This window comes from Gigantopelta aegis, chromosome 3 (genome assembly GCF_016097555.1).
Source record: "Gigantopelta aegis isolate Gae_Host chromosome 3, Gae_host_genome, whole genome shotgun sequence".
Classification (NCBI taxonomy): domain Eukaryota; kingdom Metazoa; phylum Mollusca; class Gastropoda; order Neomphalida; family Peltospiridae; genus Gigantopelta; species Gigantopelta aegis.
In genome coordinates this window covers 47,084,540-47,103,430 of record NC_054701.1, presented here as the reverse complement: position 1 = coordinate 47,103,430, position 18,891 = coordinate 47,084,540, and the positions used below count along the sequence as shown (strand labels likewise).

Here is an 18,891-nt window from a genome sequence, read left to right as displayed (position 1 = left end):
ACTCGCTTTTGCTCGTTAGATACATTTTAAAACAACTCGTTGTGAGATAAATGGTATCTAACGGTCACTCATGTATTAATTTCTATATATCAAAAACCTGTTGTAAGTCATGTTACAATGGCAGGCCATATACATGTACTGTTAGAGCAAAGTAAAGGTGTATATATAGATCTTTATAAAGAGTCAATTTCCAGAACACAATACATTATGCCAATTTCCAAATTTTGCACTTAGTAATGAAGCCATATTGATGTTACTGTTAATAAATCTCAACAATATAACAGTAAACTTTCAATCAAAACGCTATCTATTCCCATTGAACAGGAGGTTAAACTTGTTCTTTGTGATACATGCTACGTCATGTTGCAGCTAAACCATGTTTTTCTCAAAATGATGTTAAGGGCAACCAGCCTCGGTGGTGTCGTGGTTAAACCATCGGAGATAAGGCTGGTAGGTACACCCTCTTCTCTCTCACTAACAACTAACCCACTGTCCTGGACAGACAACCCAGATAGCTGAGGTGTGTACCCAGGACAGCGTGCTTGAACCTTAACTGGATATAAGCACAAAAATAAGTTGAAATGAATAAGACTCAGTGGGGTAGATGTAAGACCACTACACCCATTTCTTTCTCACTAACCACTAACCCACTTTCCTGGACAGACAGCACAGATAGCCGAGGTGTGTGCCCATGACAACGCACTTGAACCCTAATTAGATATAGGTATGAAAATGAGTTGAAATGAAATGAAATGTAAATGGTTATGGTATATATATGTATTTAAAAAATCAAACCTCTTTTCTATTTTGCTCTGACTTGATTCCAGCCTCCATGGCAAAATGGAAAGCTGCCAAAGCTTGGGCTTCCTCTCGCTTGCTGGACAGTATGGGAACGAGTCGTTTCAGCCACCCGAGGGACCGCCCATGTTGGTGAGATTTATCCATCCTGGCAAAGTCGGCCGGGTCATGATTGGCCAGAAATGGCAAAACTAGGTCAAGAGTGCCGGAACTTTCAACAACGTTTTCAATCTCTTTGTTCGCCACAAGCACAGCGATCGAAAGGCAGGCATAATATCGCACACTGTCATCGTCGATGAATGCCAATGGAAACAGCCACTCTGGAACTTTATTGTGGGCCATGGCGTACTGGTTTTCGGGGCCTCCATACAGGGCAAGGTTCGCCAGGGCCATGGCGCAGTGTCTGAGAGTCAAGCGATCACTGCATCGGCACCAGTAGATGATAACGTCTAAACCACCAAGACTAATGACTTTGGTGCATGTTTCTTCAGAAATCTTGAACAGACTCACGAGAATACCGGTCGTCGGGCGAGCCAGATCACAGTTGCCACGAGCCTCGCAGATCATTCTGATGACCGTTTCAAGGCCGTTGTTGGCCAACTGTTTACGATTCTCGGTTGTCAAGGTCTGTTCGAGAAGATTAGCCGAGACTTTAAGTAAGTCTCTGTTGGAAGAAGCACAGTTGTTTATAATTATATCAAAAGCTTTTTCATTTCGAATGATATCACACAGGCTGTAAGCCAGGTCCCGGCCATAGACAGGCATGGACCAGGCTTGCTCCAACAGAATGTTCAATTCCTGAAGGGCGACCACCTGCTCCGGAACAGATCCAATCTGAAGTTGCTTGATCTTCTGCTTCAGCGAATGGGAGTAGACCTGGAAGGACGACTTCAGATTGGCTTTGTCCTTCTTCTTCAGCAACTGACACACTGACGTCTCAACAAATATCACCGATGATGAAGACTCCGATGACGAGTATTCATTTCCAGTCAGGTCCTCGCTGCTGCCGCCCAAGTTCGGAGTGCTGTCATCCGAGAGAGACCGCTGGCTGGCATACACGTGGGAGAGATCACCCGTGCTGAGTTCCTCGTCCTGCACGATGGTCTCCAGAAACCGCCCTGAAGACATCCTCATCATGCTCCCACTGCCAGATTCAAGCTCAACCTTCTCATAAGCTTCGGCCTTCGAGAGATCCATGTAGACCTTGGAACACTCGGAGACATTGCCGCTACAGTCATCATGAAGCCTCTCCAGATTGCTGTCGTCGGGTCCTGGTGTGTCCTGGGGCGAGTGCAGGACGGCAGCAGACTGAGATCGTTCTAATGCCTTATAAGGATCATTTTTGGAACACGAGCTCATGGGGATCTGGTCATTCATCTCCTGGGGCATGGTAGATTCAGAAGGGACTTTCCTGATGGTAGATGGCAGTTCTTTTGATGGTTTGCTATAGGCATCTCCTGCTGAGTGGGGTATATGTAGTGCCTCGGCCATGGTGCTTTGATCTTCAGGCTTACTTACAGTGAATGTCCTGGTAAACTTCCTCTCATGACCTACAAAAAGATGAGTACTGTAAAAACATGGTTAGGAGTACTAAGTACTGTAATGGAAACGCAAACACTGTATCGGTGATTATTCAACTATATACTGACGTCCAAAAGAAACTATAACAAGGAAAAATTATTTAATTTCTTTTATAATTTGTATTATGGAAATAAACTGGAGGTTAAATATGGTTCTGCTTTTATGGAACAAGATTTTTGTTCCCAACATGCCAAAACACCACTCTCATGAATACGTTTTAAACATGCATCATATTTAGTTTTTTCTTCAGTATTCTCTCACAGTACCGGTATTGATATAGTTTCTTTTGGACATCAGTATATTACATGCATGTACTGCACCGACAACAAAGTCAACTAAAGGTGGGCAGCTACATGTCCACATGATCTGACAATTATCATCAGATTAAATAAAATCAATAAAGACTATGAATAGGTGAGGGATAAACCTTTAATAATTATGTGTATTTCTCTGTGGATATTGATTTCAGCTTATTGATTTCTTCTCTCTATGGTACAAGTAATGGCCAGCAAGATAAACAAATCTGCTAATTGTACAAAATGTCCTGGCTATTACATGCCTTGAGCAAGGAGTGATGTTTTGTTTTGGTTAACGACACAACTAGAGCTATTAGATGTCAAACATTTGGTAATTTTTACATATTATCTTAGAGAGAAAATCCACTACATTTTTCCATTAGTAGCAAGGGATTTATATATATATATATATATATATATGCATCATTGCACAGACAGGATAGCACATACCACAGCCTTTAATATACCAGTTGTGATGCACTGGTTAGAACAAGAAATAGTCCAATGGGCCCACTGACAGGGATCGATCCCAAACAGACCACGCATCAATCAAGTGCTTTACCTGCCCCACAATGTTCAAATGGAAGAAGTTGTTTTGTTCAACGACACCACTAGAGCACATTGATTTATTAATAAATAGCTATTGGATATCGAGCATTTGTTAATTTTAACAAATAGTTTTAGAGAGGAAACCCGCTATATTTTTCCATCAGAAGCATGGGATCTTTTATATGCACCATCCCACAGACAAGATATCACATACCATGGCCTTTGATATGCCAGTTGTGGAGCGAGAAATAGCCCAATGGGGCTATTCAAATGGAATGTTTAATGTTAAAAATCAGTTATGGAAGACCGGCCTCGGTGGCGTCATGGTAGGCCATCGGTCTACAGGCTGGTAGGTACTGGGTTCAGATCCCAGTCGAGGCATGGGATTTTTAATCCAGATACCAACTCCAAACCCCGAGTGAGTGCTCCACAAGGCTCAATGGGTAGGTGTAAACCACTTGCATCGACCAGTGATCCATAACTGGTTCAACAAAGGCCATGGTTTGTGCTATCCTGCCTGTGGGAAGCGCAAATAAAAGATCCCTTGCTGCTAATCGGAAGAGTAGCCCATGTAGTGGCGACAGTGGGTTTCCTCTCAAATCTGTGTGGTCCTTAACCATATAACCGTAAATAAAATGTGTTGAGTGCGTCGTTAAATAAAACATTTCTTTCTTTTCTTTCTTTCAGTTATGGAGGGCATTACATGTACATGTTGTACCTGAGTTGAGGGGAAGCTCACAACTGGTAATTAGCATAATTTATAGCCACAAGATATTTTTTTGGAATAGCATTAAGCAGAGCTTCTTGAATATATAGTATGGTAGTCCAGTGCCAGTATTTAAAGCTACCAATAGTAAAAATTAATTAATCAAAATTGCATATAAATTACAATGTATGAAAAATAATGTTTATTGTATCTATGCTAAATTCAGTCTTTCCAGTGGTCTGAAACCTAAGTGTTTACATACATGACTGAGTAATATCACACAGGCAGTATGCCAAGTCAGGGGACGTCAATAAAGTATGTACCCGGTATGCCCAGAGGAGTTTTCATCCTGTTTGTACAACTCAATCTCAAGAAATTATCTAGAAGTCATATGACATATTGTATAATTTACTCTTAGAGCAATGGTATTCCTATGTGATCATCTATTAATGTTTTAATCAAAGAAAGAAAGAAATGTTTTATTTAATGACGCACTCAACACATTTTATTTACGGTTATATGGCGTCAGACATATGGTTAAGGACCACACAGATTTTGAGAGAAAACCTGCTGTCGCCAATACATGAGCTATCCTTTCCGATTAGCAGCAAGGGATCTTTTATTTGCACTTCCCACAGGCAGGATAGCACAAACCATGGCCTTTGTTGAACCAGTTATGGATCACTGATCAGTGTAAGTGGTTTACACCTACCCATTGAGCCTTACAGAGCACTCACTCAGGGTTTGGAGTTGGTATCTGGATTAAAAATCCCATGCCTCCACTGGGATCCGAACCCAGTACCTACCAGCCTGTAGACCGATAGAGACGACGGTATTTTAATCAAATCCACTGTTGCTTAATTGTGGTATCAAAGGCAATTACTGAATTAGTGCAGTCCAACAAACTCTATACATACAATGTATATCTTCTTTAAATATTTTGAATATGTGTTATCAATATTGTAAAATATACTCTTCATAAAAAGTAGGGGAACCTGAAATATTAAAGTTATATGTTTTGACCACAGACATCCTAGCTAGTAAAGAACATTCAGGTCTGTTTATCAACACACCAAAACACATTCCATAGTTTGCACATGCATCACACAGTTGCCCCGTACACGTGCCTGGGGTGTCATTCTCAATTTTTACAATTTCCAGGAAGGTCGATTAATCACTGTGGAACACTATTTCTGTCAATCTTTTTCATTCTGTTGATCATACAGTTGTTGTTTTGTTTTTGGTCAATTTTATTGTTTGAATTTGCAATTTACTGATCTAAAAAAACCGCCAACTTTCAAATTTCACTTCTGACCTCAATCGTCCTTCAAGATCTTTGGTGGTCATAAAACCTACTGTAATACTGAACTACCGGTTGTAATGTTTGCCCAATTAATTCACTATTATCATATAACCATTCCCCACAGCTAATATACCTTACAATTTTTATAATTGTAAATTCTTATTAAAGTTCCCCATCTTTTTTTGAAGAGTATATTTGCAGAAGATAGAACAAACTTACCAACACGATGTATAGTCATAGCTTTTAAAGGGATAAAATTTGTACTATTCAATTCCTTTTATTTGCATACTTCTATTGCATATAAAGATTAAGCCTTCTTGTCCTAATCACAAACCTCAATTATTGGGGTTAGCTCAGTCAGTAGAGCACTGATGTATGGGGCTTAGCACATAGGATCAAACCTTCTCAGCAGACCCATAGGTTTCTTTCACCATGACTGATATATCAAAGACTGTGGTATATGTTATCCTGTCTGTGAAAAAGTGCATATAAAATATCCCTTGGCAGTTGCTGTTAATGCTAATATATAGTATACTATAATAGTATTTGTACGTGTGTGTGCCTGTGTGTGTGTGTACGTGCGTGTGTGTGTGTGTACGTGCGTGTGTGTGTATGTGTATCAGATTACCATGTCTGACATCCAATAGCCGATGATTCTTTAATCAATGTGCTGTAGTGGTGTTATTAAACAAAACAGACTTTCATCTATCTGGGCTATCTGTCCACTGCAATGATTGTTTAATGACACCCCAGCAGTGGCAGCACAAAGAATACACCGGCTATACACTGGGTGTCAAGCAATGGTAGGCTAACATTTGTGGTTAGTCAGAGAGAGGTCAATGGACTGCCCTTGCACACGTTAGCTGTGGAATGTGCTTTCCTGTCTGTAGGAAAGTGCATATAAAAGATCCCTTCCTGAATTAGGAAAAATGTAGCGGGTTTCCTCTGATGACTACCTGTCAGAATTACCAAATGTCTGACATCCAATATATGACGATTAATTAATCAATTTGCTCTAATGGCGATGTGAAACAAAACACACTTTAAACACACTGTTTGAGCCAGAGCTCTGTAAGGTTTAACTACAGTAACAGCATATATACTACAAATAGGGAAAAATGGCTAACTGATATTGCTAAAAAATATATGAACTTAAAGTTTAACCTTTTAAATGAAAATGAACAATTTAAAATAATTTTGGACCCAACAATAGAAAATGCCCCTTTAACGAGCAAATACATGTATGTTTAATTTTGAAAATCTGAAAACTTGATTATCTAGGCTGTCTCAGTAAGTTAACTACTTGCATGTAAATAATTTTATGGACCTATTAGTTGTCAACCATACATGTTTTACTATGTAATGTACATACATTGTATATGAAGAGTTCAGGCGCAAAACGCGATATAAACCATTTTCTTTCTAGTTTTTAGTTAAAGCCATTATTGTATGTCAGTAAGGGCTAATCGTAGGCCCGCTGATTTCCTGCAAAATGTGATTGATCCTTATGAAATTGTATTGGGTAAATCCCGTTTTTTTTTTATCAAAACGCGATATACACCAATTAAAAAAAACATTTTTACTGAAAATTAAAAATGGATATATCGCGTTTTGCGCCTGAACTCTTCATATATAACTGTTATTGTTTTTTGTACCTGCTCCTTGTGTGCGTTTTGTACAATAAAACTGAATTGAATTGAATATCTTCTATAAAGGCTGGCCATGTATGCAAGACTCCACACATACACAAAGACCAATCAAAACAAATAATACCTTCTCTAGTTGTCCATGAAATCCCTTGCAGTCAATCAACCCTGTAACACAAACCTCTACATCAGGGATATCATCTACCACAGCCAATAACACTGTTACCCAGTAAAGCTGCTATATCTCAGTGAAATTTGGCAGACAATCTGCAGAACACATTTCACAATTTCACCTATCTGCTAGTTAGATCAACCTGCTGCTGGCCTCGGCTTAGGATAACCGGCAGTGCTAATTCAGGGTCAACTGTCAGATGCAAACAATGGGCGATGGTCCAATGTAAAGTTGCATGGTGGTAATATGAAATGATAACATTATGCCTCCAGTCAAATACATTCGTCCACACAGTGTAGCGAGTCCTTAATGGAATTCTGCATGTACACATAAGAGAGATCTAGGAAATACTAGTTCTAACTAGATGGTGTGAACAAGCCTTTACATAAAAGTTGAAATATGTAGGTTGCAGAAGGAATAATTAGACCAAGTGTCATTTATATACAGGCTCAATTTCTTTTATATATATACATATTTACACAGGCATAGGAAGGTGCCAAAAAGTGTGTGTGTGTGGGAGGGGTACACACATACATATATATAAATACATGTAGAAATACATAAAAACCATTGCTGCTGCTACAAAGTGGGGGGGGGGGGGGGGGGCACATGCTATGCCAGTGATTTATATACACGTGTGCGTGGGAGACGGGAACAGGGGAATTTTACTTTTTACATCTTGTACAACTATATACTCATATACTGTGTACAGACATGTTTGCTCAGTCATAATATGCATATATCTAGCTCTGCACCATACTATTTTTTTTGCATTTGTTGCATGGTTCCACAGGAATTTATGGATTAAACTACAAATTGTTAAATTTAACTTGTGGGAGGTAGGTTTAATATTTAAAAATTGCAATCTACCATCACCCACCAGGGTTGCCTCTAAATAAAAAAATATTTCACTGGCCCGACGGACTAGAATTAAAAAAATTTTTTACTAGCCCGCCAGAATTTCTACTAGTCCTCAGGTATATAGGACAGAGCTAAACCATGAAAAAAAGCTATGTAAGAAATTTCTATTTTACATAGGATATCACGCGCTTGCATTTAACATGATGTTGGTAATATATGACGTCATATTAATGTGAGGTGGTGATGTGAGGTCATTAGACACAGTTTTAAATTAATATTTTCTTATTAAAACCTTCATTTTAAAAGATATCTTATTAATTTATAGTGTTAAATTTTATTTTTAACACATGAAACAAACACAACAAATATGATAGTGTAGTTTATTTAAATGATAAAATGGTCAAATAAAAAAGTTACTTGTTCAGCCATCTTTATCTATTGGTGTAAAATAATGGTTTATGTACCGAATGAATGGGAGAAAAAGACAAAAATGGTAAGAGATATTTGGGCAAAATGAGCTAACCTGTGGCCAAATTCACAAAGGTCTCTTAGGCTCTGCTAGACAACAAAGCATCCTCTTTGCAAGTCTTTTAGCACTGTACTGCGAGATCGCAAAGTTGCGAGAGTGTAGTGAATTAGGCACCATGTATAATTTCCATCATTTTAACCACAGTATTAGTTGTAATCCATGTAAAAATGTGTAGTAATTCATATACAACCATATATAACTGTTTGCCAGTAATTAATGCTAATATTAATATGAATAAATTTATGTAGTTATCCAGATTCTGGTATTTTTCTTTAATTCAGGCAAAAACCAGTCAGCCCCCTACAATAATGGGAACCCGTACGTCTATGAATTTATCTACATATTGCTGTCTGTAAAACATAGCCAGTGCAGACATTAAAATACTGAAATTCACCAATAGTTCGCTTTATTTTGTGGACAAGCCTGCATGACGAGGTCATCAATGCTGGAACAACCTTTAGACCTGTATTAATTCATTATTACCTAAACATACAGCATATTAATCACCACAGATATTGTCACAAGCACTACATTCATGTATATATACACATCACACCCCCATGAACTTGTGTACAGTACTTACATGTACTATGCAACAATGGCTGCATTCACAGTTTCACATTTCATATCCGTCACCAGCATCAAGCACTATCATGTTTCCTGGATGTGTATAAGTGACACATATATGTGGCTACTGATATATATATATATATATATATAATATTACATGTGTGGTACAAGAATTATACTGACAGAAAGAAATAAGGATAACACGTTTTTGAGTTCCACTCCAGTGTAAAGATAAAAATGGTGGCAAAAAAAAGAGCAATGAATGATTTGTGCAGCTTTATTTACACTTTATAACTTACTTAAATAAATAAAATTACATTGGTAGGTATATTAATGTCATAGATGGGTCAAAGATAACTGGCAGCCAACTATTATTAGTGAAATGTTGCACGTGAAATCAAAATGAAAGAAGTGACTTGTAGATGTTTCTTTTATTTTTGTACAATCATAGCGTTGAAGACTCTCTTTTTTTTAACTGGCCATTGGACTCACTTAAAGTAAATTTTAGTGGCCCAATGTCCGAGGCCAATGGTTTTTAGACTTGGGCCACTAAATAGGACCTCCACGAGTCCAAAATATTGGACTCGAGTACTCGAAGGTCAAACTCGACCCAGACCCAAGTACCCGGCACTTATACTAGAAGATAATGAGATTAAGGAATAAAGTAAAATACTAGCATTATGCATCTTAATTCCAGCTCTCAACATGGAAGAAGAAGGAGGAAAGTTTTATTTAACGATGCACTCAACACATTTTATTTACAGCTATATGGCGTCACACATATGGTTAAGAACCACACAGATATTGCGAGAGGAAAACCGCTGTTGCCACTTCATGGGCTACTCTTTTCGATTAGAAGCAAGGGATCTTTTATATACACCATTCCACAGACAGAGTAGCACATACCACGGCCTTTGATATACCAGTTGTGGTGCACTGGCTGGAACGAGAAATAGCCCAATGGACATGGATGCCAAATCATGCCATTGTATTGTAGAAGTGTTGTGACGGATGGATGGCCAGCTTAAAAAGAGAAACTAGTGCATGATCAGGTAATTATTGTGTAAGTTACATCGTTGATTATCTACTGCTGAAATTTTTGTCCTATACATTGTCCATTGTATTATAGCTGCTCATTATATTCCACATTGTACGGTACTCGTGTCCTGTGAATGGACTCGAGTCTTGATAGAGTACTCGTGGAGACCCTACCACTAAACCTCCAACACCATTTGGTGTGTTCCTTAACCATATGTACGAAGCCATATAATCATAAATAAAATGTGTTGAATGCGTCATTAAATAACACATTTCCTTCCCTTCCAACACCATTTAATCATGAACCTCTGGGTCACAGGAAACTGTCAGAAAGGTTGACAGCAGAGAGTGACTACTTTGAATGCCCTCATCCACAGGGCGAGGAAGTTTAAAATTGTGCTACTCACACTCAGTCCCACAATGCCCTCATCCATAGGGTGAGGAAGTTTAAAATTGTGTTACTCACACTCAGTCCCACATTTAATACTGGCATTCAGTCACACATTATATCTTTGTATTATATATACAGATATAGACGAAGGGCGGGACGTAGCCCAGTGGTAAAACTCTCGGTTGATGCAGGGTCGATCCCCGTCGGTGGGACCATTGGGCTATTTCTTGTTCCACCCAGTGCACCACGACTGGTGTAACAAAGGCTGTGGTATGTACTATCCTGTCTGTGGGATGATGCATATAAAAGATCCCTTGCTGCTAATCGAAAAAGAGTAGCCCATGAAGTGGCAATAGCAGGTTTCCCCTCTCAATATCTGTGTAGCCATTAACCATATGTCCAATGCCATATAATCATAAATAAAATGTGCTGAGTGTGTTGTTAAATAAAACATTTCTAATTTCTATATACAGACATTACCACACTAGTAATGAATTACATTTGGTCTACAATATCAAGTGTTCTCATACCAGTATTTGTTTCTCTCAGTATATATTAATTTTGCGTGATCAAACTTGGTTAAATGTATATTATACATGTACCTGTTGTGTCTAACTTGCAGTTATTGCAACGCTGGGTTCAGATAAGACAGTAAGAAAAGAAACCCACTACCACCATATTAGCTACCGGTATTCCTAAATGCATTTACCCTATATATAGTATATATACATGTAAAGCACTGCACATACAGTTACCACAACCATTAAATACACATCATGTACCAGTTGTGGGGCAATACCTAAAATAAAACAGAGCTTCTAGAATTTTTATAAAATCCACTAGCCATGAGACTAGATATTTAAAATTTTTACTAACCACGATAAAAAATTCACTAGCCCTACATTACTTTAAGTTAAATAATAGTAATAATTGGATATATCATCTAAAGAGGGAGACAGAGCTTAAAAAACACTAACATTTGAGGGTGTACGGGTAGGGATGGGAGCAGGATATTCATATTTACAAAATAGACTTAACACTGCATCATTTGACAAAAAAGTTCACTAGCCATCAGGCATGGCAATAGTAGTTATTTACTAACCCAACATTAAATATCACTAGCCATGGGAGTGGGGCTATCATAATCTAGAAACCCTGTCTGGCACGGCAATAGTAGTTATTTACTAGCCCAACATTAAATATCACTAGCCATGGGAGTGGGGCTATCATAATCTAGAAACCCTGTCTGGCACGGCAATAGTAGTTATTTACTAGCCCAACATTAAATATCACTAGCGATGGGAGTGGGGCTATCATAATCTAGAAACCCTGTCTGGCACGGCAATAGTAGTTATTTACTAGCCCAACATTAAATATCACTAGCGATGGGAGTGGGGCTATCATAATCTAGAAACCCTGTCTGGCACGGCAATAGTAGTTATTTACTAACCCAACATTAAATATCACTAGCCATGGGAGTGGGGCTATCATAATCTAGAAACCCTGTCTGGCACGGCAATAGTAGTTATTTACTAACCCAACATTAAATATCACTAGCCATGGGAGTGGGGCTATCATAATCTAGAAACCCTGTCTGGCACGGCAATAGTAGTTATTTACTAACCCAACATTAAATATCACTAGCCATGGGAGTGGGGCTATCATAATCTAGAAACCCTGTCTGGCACGGCAATAGTAGTTATTTACTAACCCAACATTAAATATCACTAGCCATGGGAGTGGGGCTATCATAATCTAGAAACCCTGTCTGGCACGGCAATAGTAGTTATTTACTAACCCAACATTAAATATCACTAGCCATGGGAGTGGGGCTATCATAATCTAGAAACCCTGTCTGGCACGGCAATAGTAGTTATTTACTAACCCAACATTAAATATCACTAGCCATGGAAGTGGGGCTATCATAATCTAGAAACCCTGTCTGGCACGGCAATAGTAGTTATTTACTAACCCAACATTAAATATCACTAGCCATGGGAGTGGGGCTATCATAATCTAGAAACCCTGTCTGGCACGGCAATAGTAGTTATTTACTAACCCAACATTAAATATCACTAGCCATGGGAGTGGGGCTATCATAATCTAGAAACCCTGTCTGGCACGGCAATAGTAGTTATTTACTAACCCAACATTAAATATCACTAGCCATGGGAGTGGGGCTATCATAATCTAGAAACCCTGTCTGGCACGGCAATAGTAGTTATTTACTAACCCAACATTAAATATCACTAGCCATGGGAGTGGGGCTATCATAATCTAGAAACCCTGTCTGGCACGGCAATAGTAGTTATTTACTAACCCAACATTAAATATCACTAGCCATGGGAGTGGGGCTATCATAATCTAGAAACCCTGTCTGGCACGGCAATAGTAGTTATTTACTAACCCAACATTAAATATCACTAGCCATGGGAGTGGGGCTATCATAATCTAGAAACCCTGTCTGGCACGGCAATAGTAGTTATTTACTAACCCAACATTAAATATCACTAGCCATGGGAGTGGGGCTATCATAATCTAGAAACCCTGTCTGGCACGGCAATAGTAGTTATTTACTAACCCAACATTAAATATCACTAGCCATGGGAGTGGGGCTATCATAATCTAGAAACCCTGTCTGGCACGGCAATAGTAGTTATTTACTAACCCAACATTAAATATCACTAGCCATGGGAGTGGGGCTATCATAATCTAGAAACCCTGTCTGGCACGGCAATAGTAGTTATTTACTAACCCAACATTGAATATCACTAGCCATGGGAGTGGGGCTATCATAATCTAGAAACCCTGTCTGGCACGGCAATAGTAGTTATTTACTAACCCAACATTGAATATCACTAGCCATGGGAGTGGGGCTACCATAATCTGGAAACCCTGATGAAAACAAAGTTTGTTTTGTTTAACACCACCACTAGAGCACTTTGATTTATTAACCATCGGCTACCAAGAGGGATCAATCTTTTTCCTATAATACATCACATCTTAGGTGAGCACTCTACTAATATCCATTTCAAAAATGGTTACAGTTCACCATGACTGGCATATATCAAAGGCTATGGTATGTGTTATCCTGTCTGTGGGATGGTGCATATATATAAAAGATCCCTTGCTAATAATGTGAATTTGTTACAAATTTCCTCTGTAAGTCTATGTCAAAAGCACCAAATGTTTGACATCCAATGATTAATAAGTCAATGTGCTCTAGTGATGTCATTGAAAAAATTAAAAAATTCAACAAAGGTTTTATGTATTTGGACAGTGTAAATATTTCAAGTAATATCATATCCTGAGCATGCATGCAAACAACTAGTTAGTTTGAGTGTCCTTAATTTTGCCCTATCGTATTACATATGAAAATAGAGCTAGAGCTGTCTTAGTGTTGAAAACTGTCAATTTTGATAAATCTGTCGACCAAACAGTTACATGTATCATGTAGCACATGTAGTGAAAATGCACAGTTTCATGCAGTCTGATGTAGCAGGTTGTTTTGAGGTTCATATGTAACATTAATCTGATATGCTGATGACTACACAAAATCTGACATGTACTAGCTCGTATCTGGAACATAACAAGTTAAAGTTTGTTTTGTTTAATGGCATCCCTAGAGCACATCAATTTATTAATCATAGGCTATTAAAGGCACACTGTCACGGATTTAAGGACCTTATATTTCTCCAAAAGTGGACAATAAATGAAAATTACATCAATATTTGGAAACCAAATCTGGCTATTGAATCACTTTAACTAAACTCTGATGGAGTGAAATCCATGCCAATCTTCTTGGCAATATTAATTTTTAAATTATGGACCATTGCCATAATTCAGTTATTATTATTATTATTTTATAAAATATCATTAATAAGTGAAATATGATGGCTATGTAGATTGTTGAATAAAGTACATTTCAAATACATATTTTTCACGTAATATTTTGTTAGGCCATTTAATAGGTCAGTGGTATGTGACAATATGCCTTTAAATGTCAAACATTTGGTAATTCTGACATATAGTCTTAGAGAGGAAACCTGTACCATTTTTCCATTAGCAGCAAAAGATCTTTCATGTGCACCATCCCACAGACAGAATAGCACTACCATGACCTTTGATATATATACCAGTCATGATGCACTGACTGGAACAAGAAATAGCCCAATGAGCCAACCAACATGAGTCAGTCTTAAAAGAGTCAGGTTTTTGTTGTTGTTGTAGCATCTGTACTACTATTCTCCATTAAGTGAAGTTAACAAGGATCAAATTGAAGCTACATGTGTCTAATGTCAGATTTACAAAACTGTAGATTTCACACACAATACATGACAACCATTTGGTTATCAGAAACTGAGAGTTTTAACACATGTACACTTAATTTAGCCCTATCATCACATACAACATGCTAGATGATGGCTGGTCAACTTTCCCTGAAACTGACTAGACCTTTACTAACTCACCTCAATGAAGGGCTTGAAATATGAAGAAAAACATGGCTTATTTGTTTAATAGCAGGCAAAAAAGAAATATGCCCTGCTAAGATAAAATATGGCTTGCTGGATGAAAGACATGTTCATAATGGGGTAAAGAGAGGATTTCAGATAGTGTGTAAAAATGTTATGAACTTTCATATTCATTTTAGATATTAGGCATTAAAATATATTGTGACAGAAAGAAATGTTTTATTTAACAACGCACTCAACACATTTTATTTATGGTTATATGGCATCGAAATATATGTCACCACTTCATACTCATAGGCTACTCTTTTTGATTAGCAGCATGGGATCTTTTATATGCACCATCCCACGTCCTTTGTTATACCATTTGTGGGGCACTGGCTGGAACGAGAAACAGCCCAGTGGGGCCACCAATGGAGATTGATCCTAGAGCGACTGCACATCAACAGAATCATGAGCTAAACAGCAGATGAGATAATTCTATAATTATCATATAATTATCTCTTGAGAAATGACCCAGGGCTAGCTTTGGCACTCACCAATTGTGAATTTCAAAAACAACTGGTGAATTTTATTTTTATTTGGTGAAATAATTTAATAAAATAATTGATAGTTCGTTAAAAAATAACTGGGATTTCCTGCAGTTTTCAAGGTTTGACAGATAATTTGGTGAAATCTTCTTCTAACGCAGAGCTACAATGTAGTCCTGTGACCCGCAGTTTCACCTCCTATGTCTAAAAAACTATTTCGAGTCTTCAAGTGGTTGGAGGAGTGGGGCGTAGCCCAGTGGTAAAACGCTCACTTGATGCGCGGACGGTTTGGGATCGATCCCTGTCGGTGGACCCAATGGGCTATTTCTCATTCCAGCCAGTGCACCACAACTGGTACATCAAAGGCTGTGGTATGTGCTATCCTGTCTATGGCATGGTGCATATAAAAGATCCCTTGCTGCTAATCGAAAAGAGTAGCCTATGAAGTGGCGACAGCGGTTTTCCTCCCTCAATATCTGTGTGGTCCTTAACCATATGTCCGACACCAAATAACCGTAAATAAAATGTGTTGAGTACATAGTTAAATAAAACATGTCCTTCCTTCAAGTGGTTGGTCAACTGGTCAACTGGTTCCAATCTGTGTTTTAGTCAACTCACCACTTAACGGTTACTGGTACTTACCATCTGACCCCAGTGATTGGTCAGCTTATCCCAATTATTAGTCAGCTCACCAAATCACACTTTTTTATGTTTGTTTACAATCTAAATGTGTGCGACTCTGTAAATGATATGCCAATTTATGGTCACAATCCTAAAATGTTTACGAGACTGTTGAAAAAATAGATGTCTTGTACCATACATCATTAAATTTTGTGAATTTTTTTAGTATTATACAAGAAAAATAAATGGTTGGAGCTGTATATAAATTCACTGTGATATCTGTTATTCCAACTGTTGTCGGTCTACCTGTATGAAATGAACATCTTTTGATATATTTAAATATACTACTGAATGTTAAACTAACTTGAAAATAATGCTAATACGGTCAACAGGTTTAAATACCTGTATAATATAATAATAATTTAATAATATATATGTGTGTACAAAAAAAAATCAGATTAAGGCAAGCTGACCAATCTTTGGGGTGAAATGACAAAATGCTAGGGCGAGTTGGTAATTTTTGTGGGGCAAATTGACTAGACAGATTCAGGGTAAGTTCACCAACCTCTGGGGTGAGTTAGTAGGGGTTGAATTGGTTACATGTACATGGTCTACATTTCCCAACTGCTAAGTTTGCCTTTGAATCAAAGTTAAAGTTTGTTTTGTTTAATGACACGACTACTGGCACTAGAGCACATTTGATTTATTAATCATTGGCTATTGGAGGGCAAACATTTGGTCATTCTGACATAGTCTAAGAGAGGAAACCAGCTACATCTTTCCTAGCAAGGGATCTTTTATATACATGCACCATACCACAGACAGGATAGCACAAACCACAGCCTTTGATATACCAGTCGTGGTGCACTGGCTGGAGCGAGAAATAGCCCAATAGGTCCACTGATGGGGTTCGATCCCAAATCGAGTGTGTATCAAGTGAGCGCCTTACCACTGGGCTACGCCATACGGCATATGATTGACACTAATCGTATAATTAACAGTTATATTATGTTTGTGTTACAAATCTCGTGAGATGTGACATTTTGGTTTGCCATTCACTTCCATTCTTTACTGTCAAAACAGTTATTATGTCAATAAATGACAATTCATTTCACCAAAGTTGTCTATCTTCTACTGGCGCTACATCATCATACATCCCACCCAACCTTTGAATCATGCCATGGATTAGTAATATTACACAATCATACAAAAAAATATACAGTACCTGTATTATATGGAAATGTAATTCCAGTAAAACACAGATTCACTTCTAAAACAATTAATACAGCTACTCTAGCCTACGGGTATATCGATCTATCTGCACTTGTAAAACTAGCACAAATAATACCTTTCTCCTTTGGCCTATTGATATTTCTACGTTCCGTCTTGCATCACTGTAACTGAATGACATTGCGTGCTTTTGTGGGCGAGAACATTTGGTATTGATATTCCCCTGGACCGTCAGAGACAGCTGCAAATACGATTACTAACATAACAATCAATGATGAATTCGTGAATGAAAAATACGGAACTGGTTCAGACTATTGTTATGTCTGCTAAACTGATGTTTGTTTTAAAGACTGTAAAACGTAATATTCAAACACAATATGTTCTAAAATAGCATACCCTTCAAGTAGACAACCACATACGATATGCATCTTGGCACAATTTCAAACGCTGCGGTACTGAAACAACTCATCCCCCATCTTACTCTTGCTCTGTTTATGTTTATGTTGGGATATTCTAACTCCCACTTATGAGGGTATGCATATCTGATGCAGCACAAAATCATTACAAACATTCAACTTATATACATGTTATGTTTATTTTTTCATAAATAGCCTACTCAATGGTTACTTAAAACATGTTATTTTTAATTAATTAAGGGCACATTGTTCATAAATAAAAGTTATACGCAATATTGATGGACCCTACTGAAACTTTGAGATCGTCCAATATAAAAATGGCGCAGGGAAAGATGAAAACGAAGGTCAAGGTGCCCGGTAAAGTGAAGCAAAAACACAACCAGAGAGTAAAAAAAGCAACAATGAAGAAGGGTATGTAACACGTATATTCCTCTTAGCATTAAATTATAGTTTGGTTGGATTTTTTTGGGTATGGAATGGCGTTTAGAAGTTCATTTGTTTTTGGCAGGCTGTACTAGCAGTGTTGTAGTTTGCGTTGTTGTTAACTAGAGTTATCTCTCTTACACCGTATCTGTTAAATGTGACAATGCCAAAGGAAAGTCCTGCCACACATTTTTATATGATTAAGAAACACACATAACTGAATGCAAACAACTGCGATCAGCCAATATAATCATGCTACTTTTTGATTAGCAGCAAGGGATCTTTTATATGTTCTGTCTGACATACAGGGTTGTACATACCACAGCCATTGTAACTGTTACACCAGTTGACAGGAGCACTGGCTTTATCGAGACATAGCCATGTGGGTCCATTGATGAGGACTGATCCTTGATCCATTGTTCGTTTCAGCCAGTACACCACGACTTGTATATATATCAAAAGCCGTGGTATGTGTTATCCTGTCTGTGGGATGGTGCATATAAAAGATGAATCCGGGTCGTTTCACCATCCCATAGACCCGTTCACCCAGGGTTGATTCGTCCTAAATATTATTCGTACCGAGTCATTTTGCCCCAAAAGTGAGTCAATTGGCCCGGATTATATATTTATTACTTTATTTTTTGTTTATAATACTGTGTTCATGAGCCACAACTACAGTGGACTGTGATGAACTCTCACCCGGTTTGAACTGTAAAACTAATCAAATAGTTATCCACTAGTCCATCTATAGTCCTTCCCACA

At 38.0% G+C, this 18,891-nt stretch overlaps 1 protein-coding gene across 1 annotated transcript in view; it reads right to left on the bottom strand.

Annotated features, from left to right (window-relative positions):
- LOC121368674 (NAD(+) hydrolase SARM1-like) overlaps positions 1–17,951 on the bottom strand; it is a 32,509-nt gene extending 14,558 nt beyond the window's left edge. The window contains exons 1-2 of the mRNA XM_041493413.1: positions 17,687–17,951; positions 796–2,348 (exon numbers count right to left, since the gene is read on the bottom strand). Of these exons, the coding sequence (XP_041349347.1) occupies positions 796–2,348; positions 17,687–17,861 (1,728 nt within the window). The 5' untranslated portion in view covers positions 17,862–17,951. The remainder of the gene's footprint in view (positions 1–795; positions 2,349–17,686) is intronic.
- Positions 17,952–18,891: the final 940 nt, after the last annotated feature.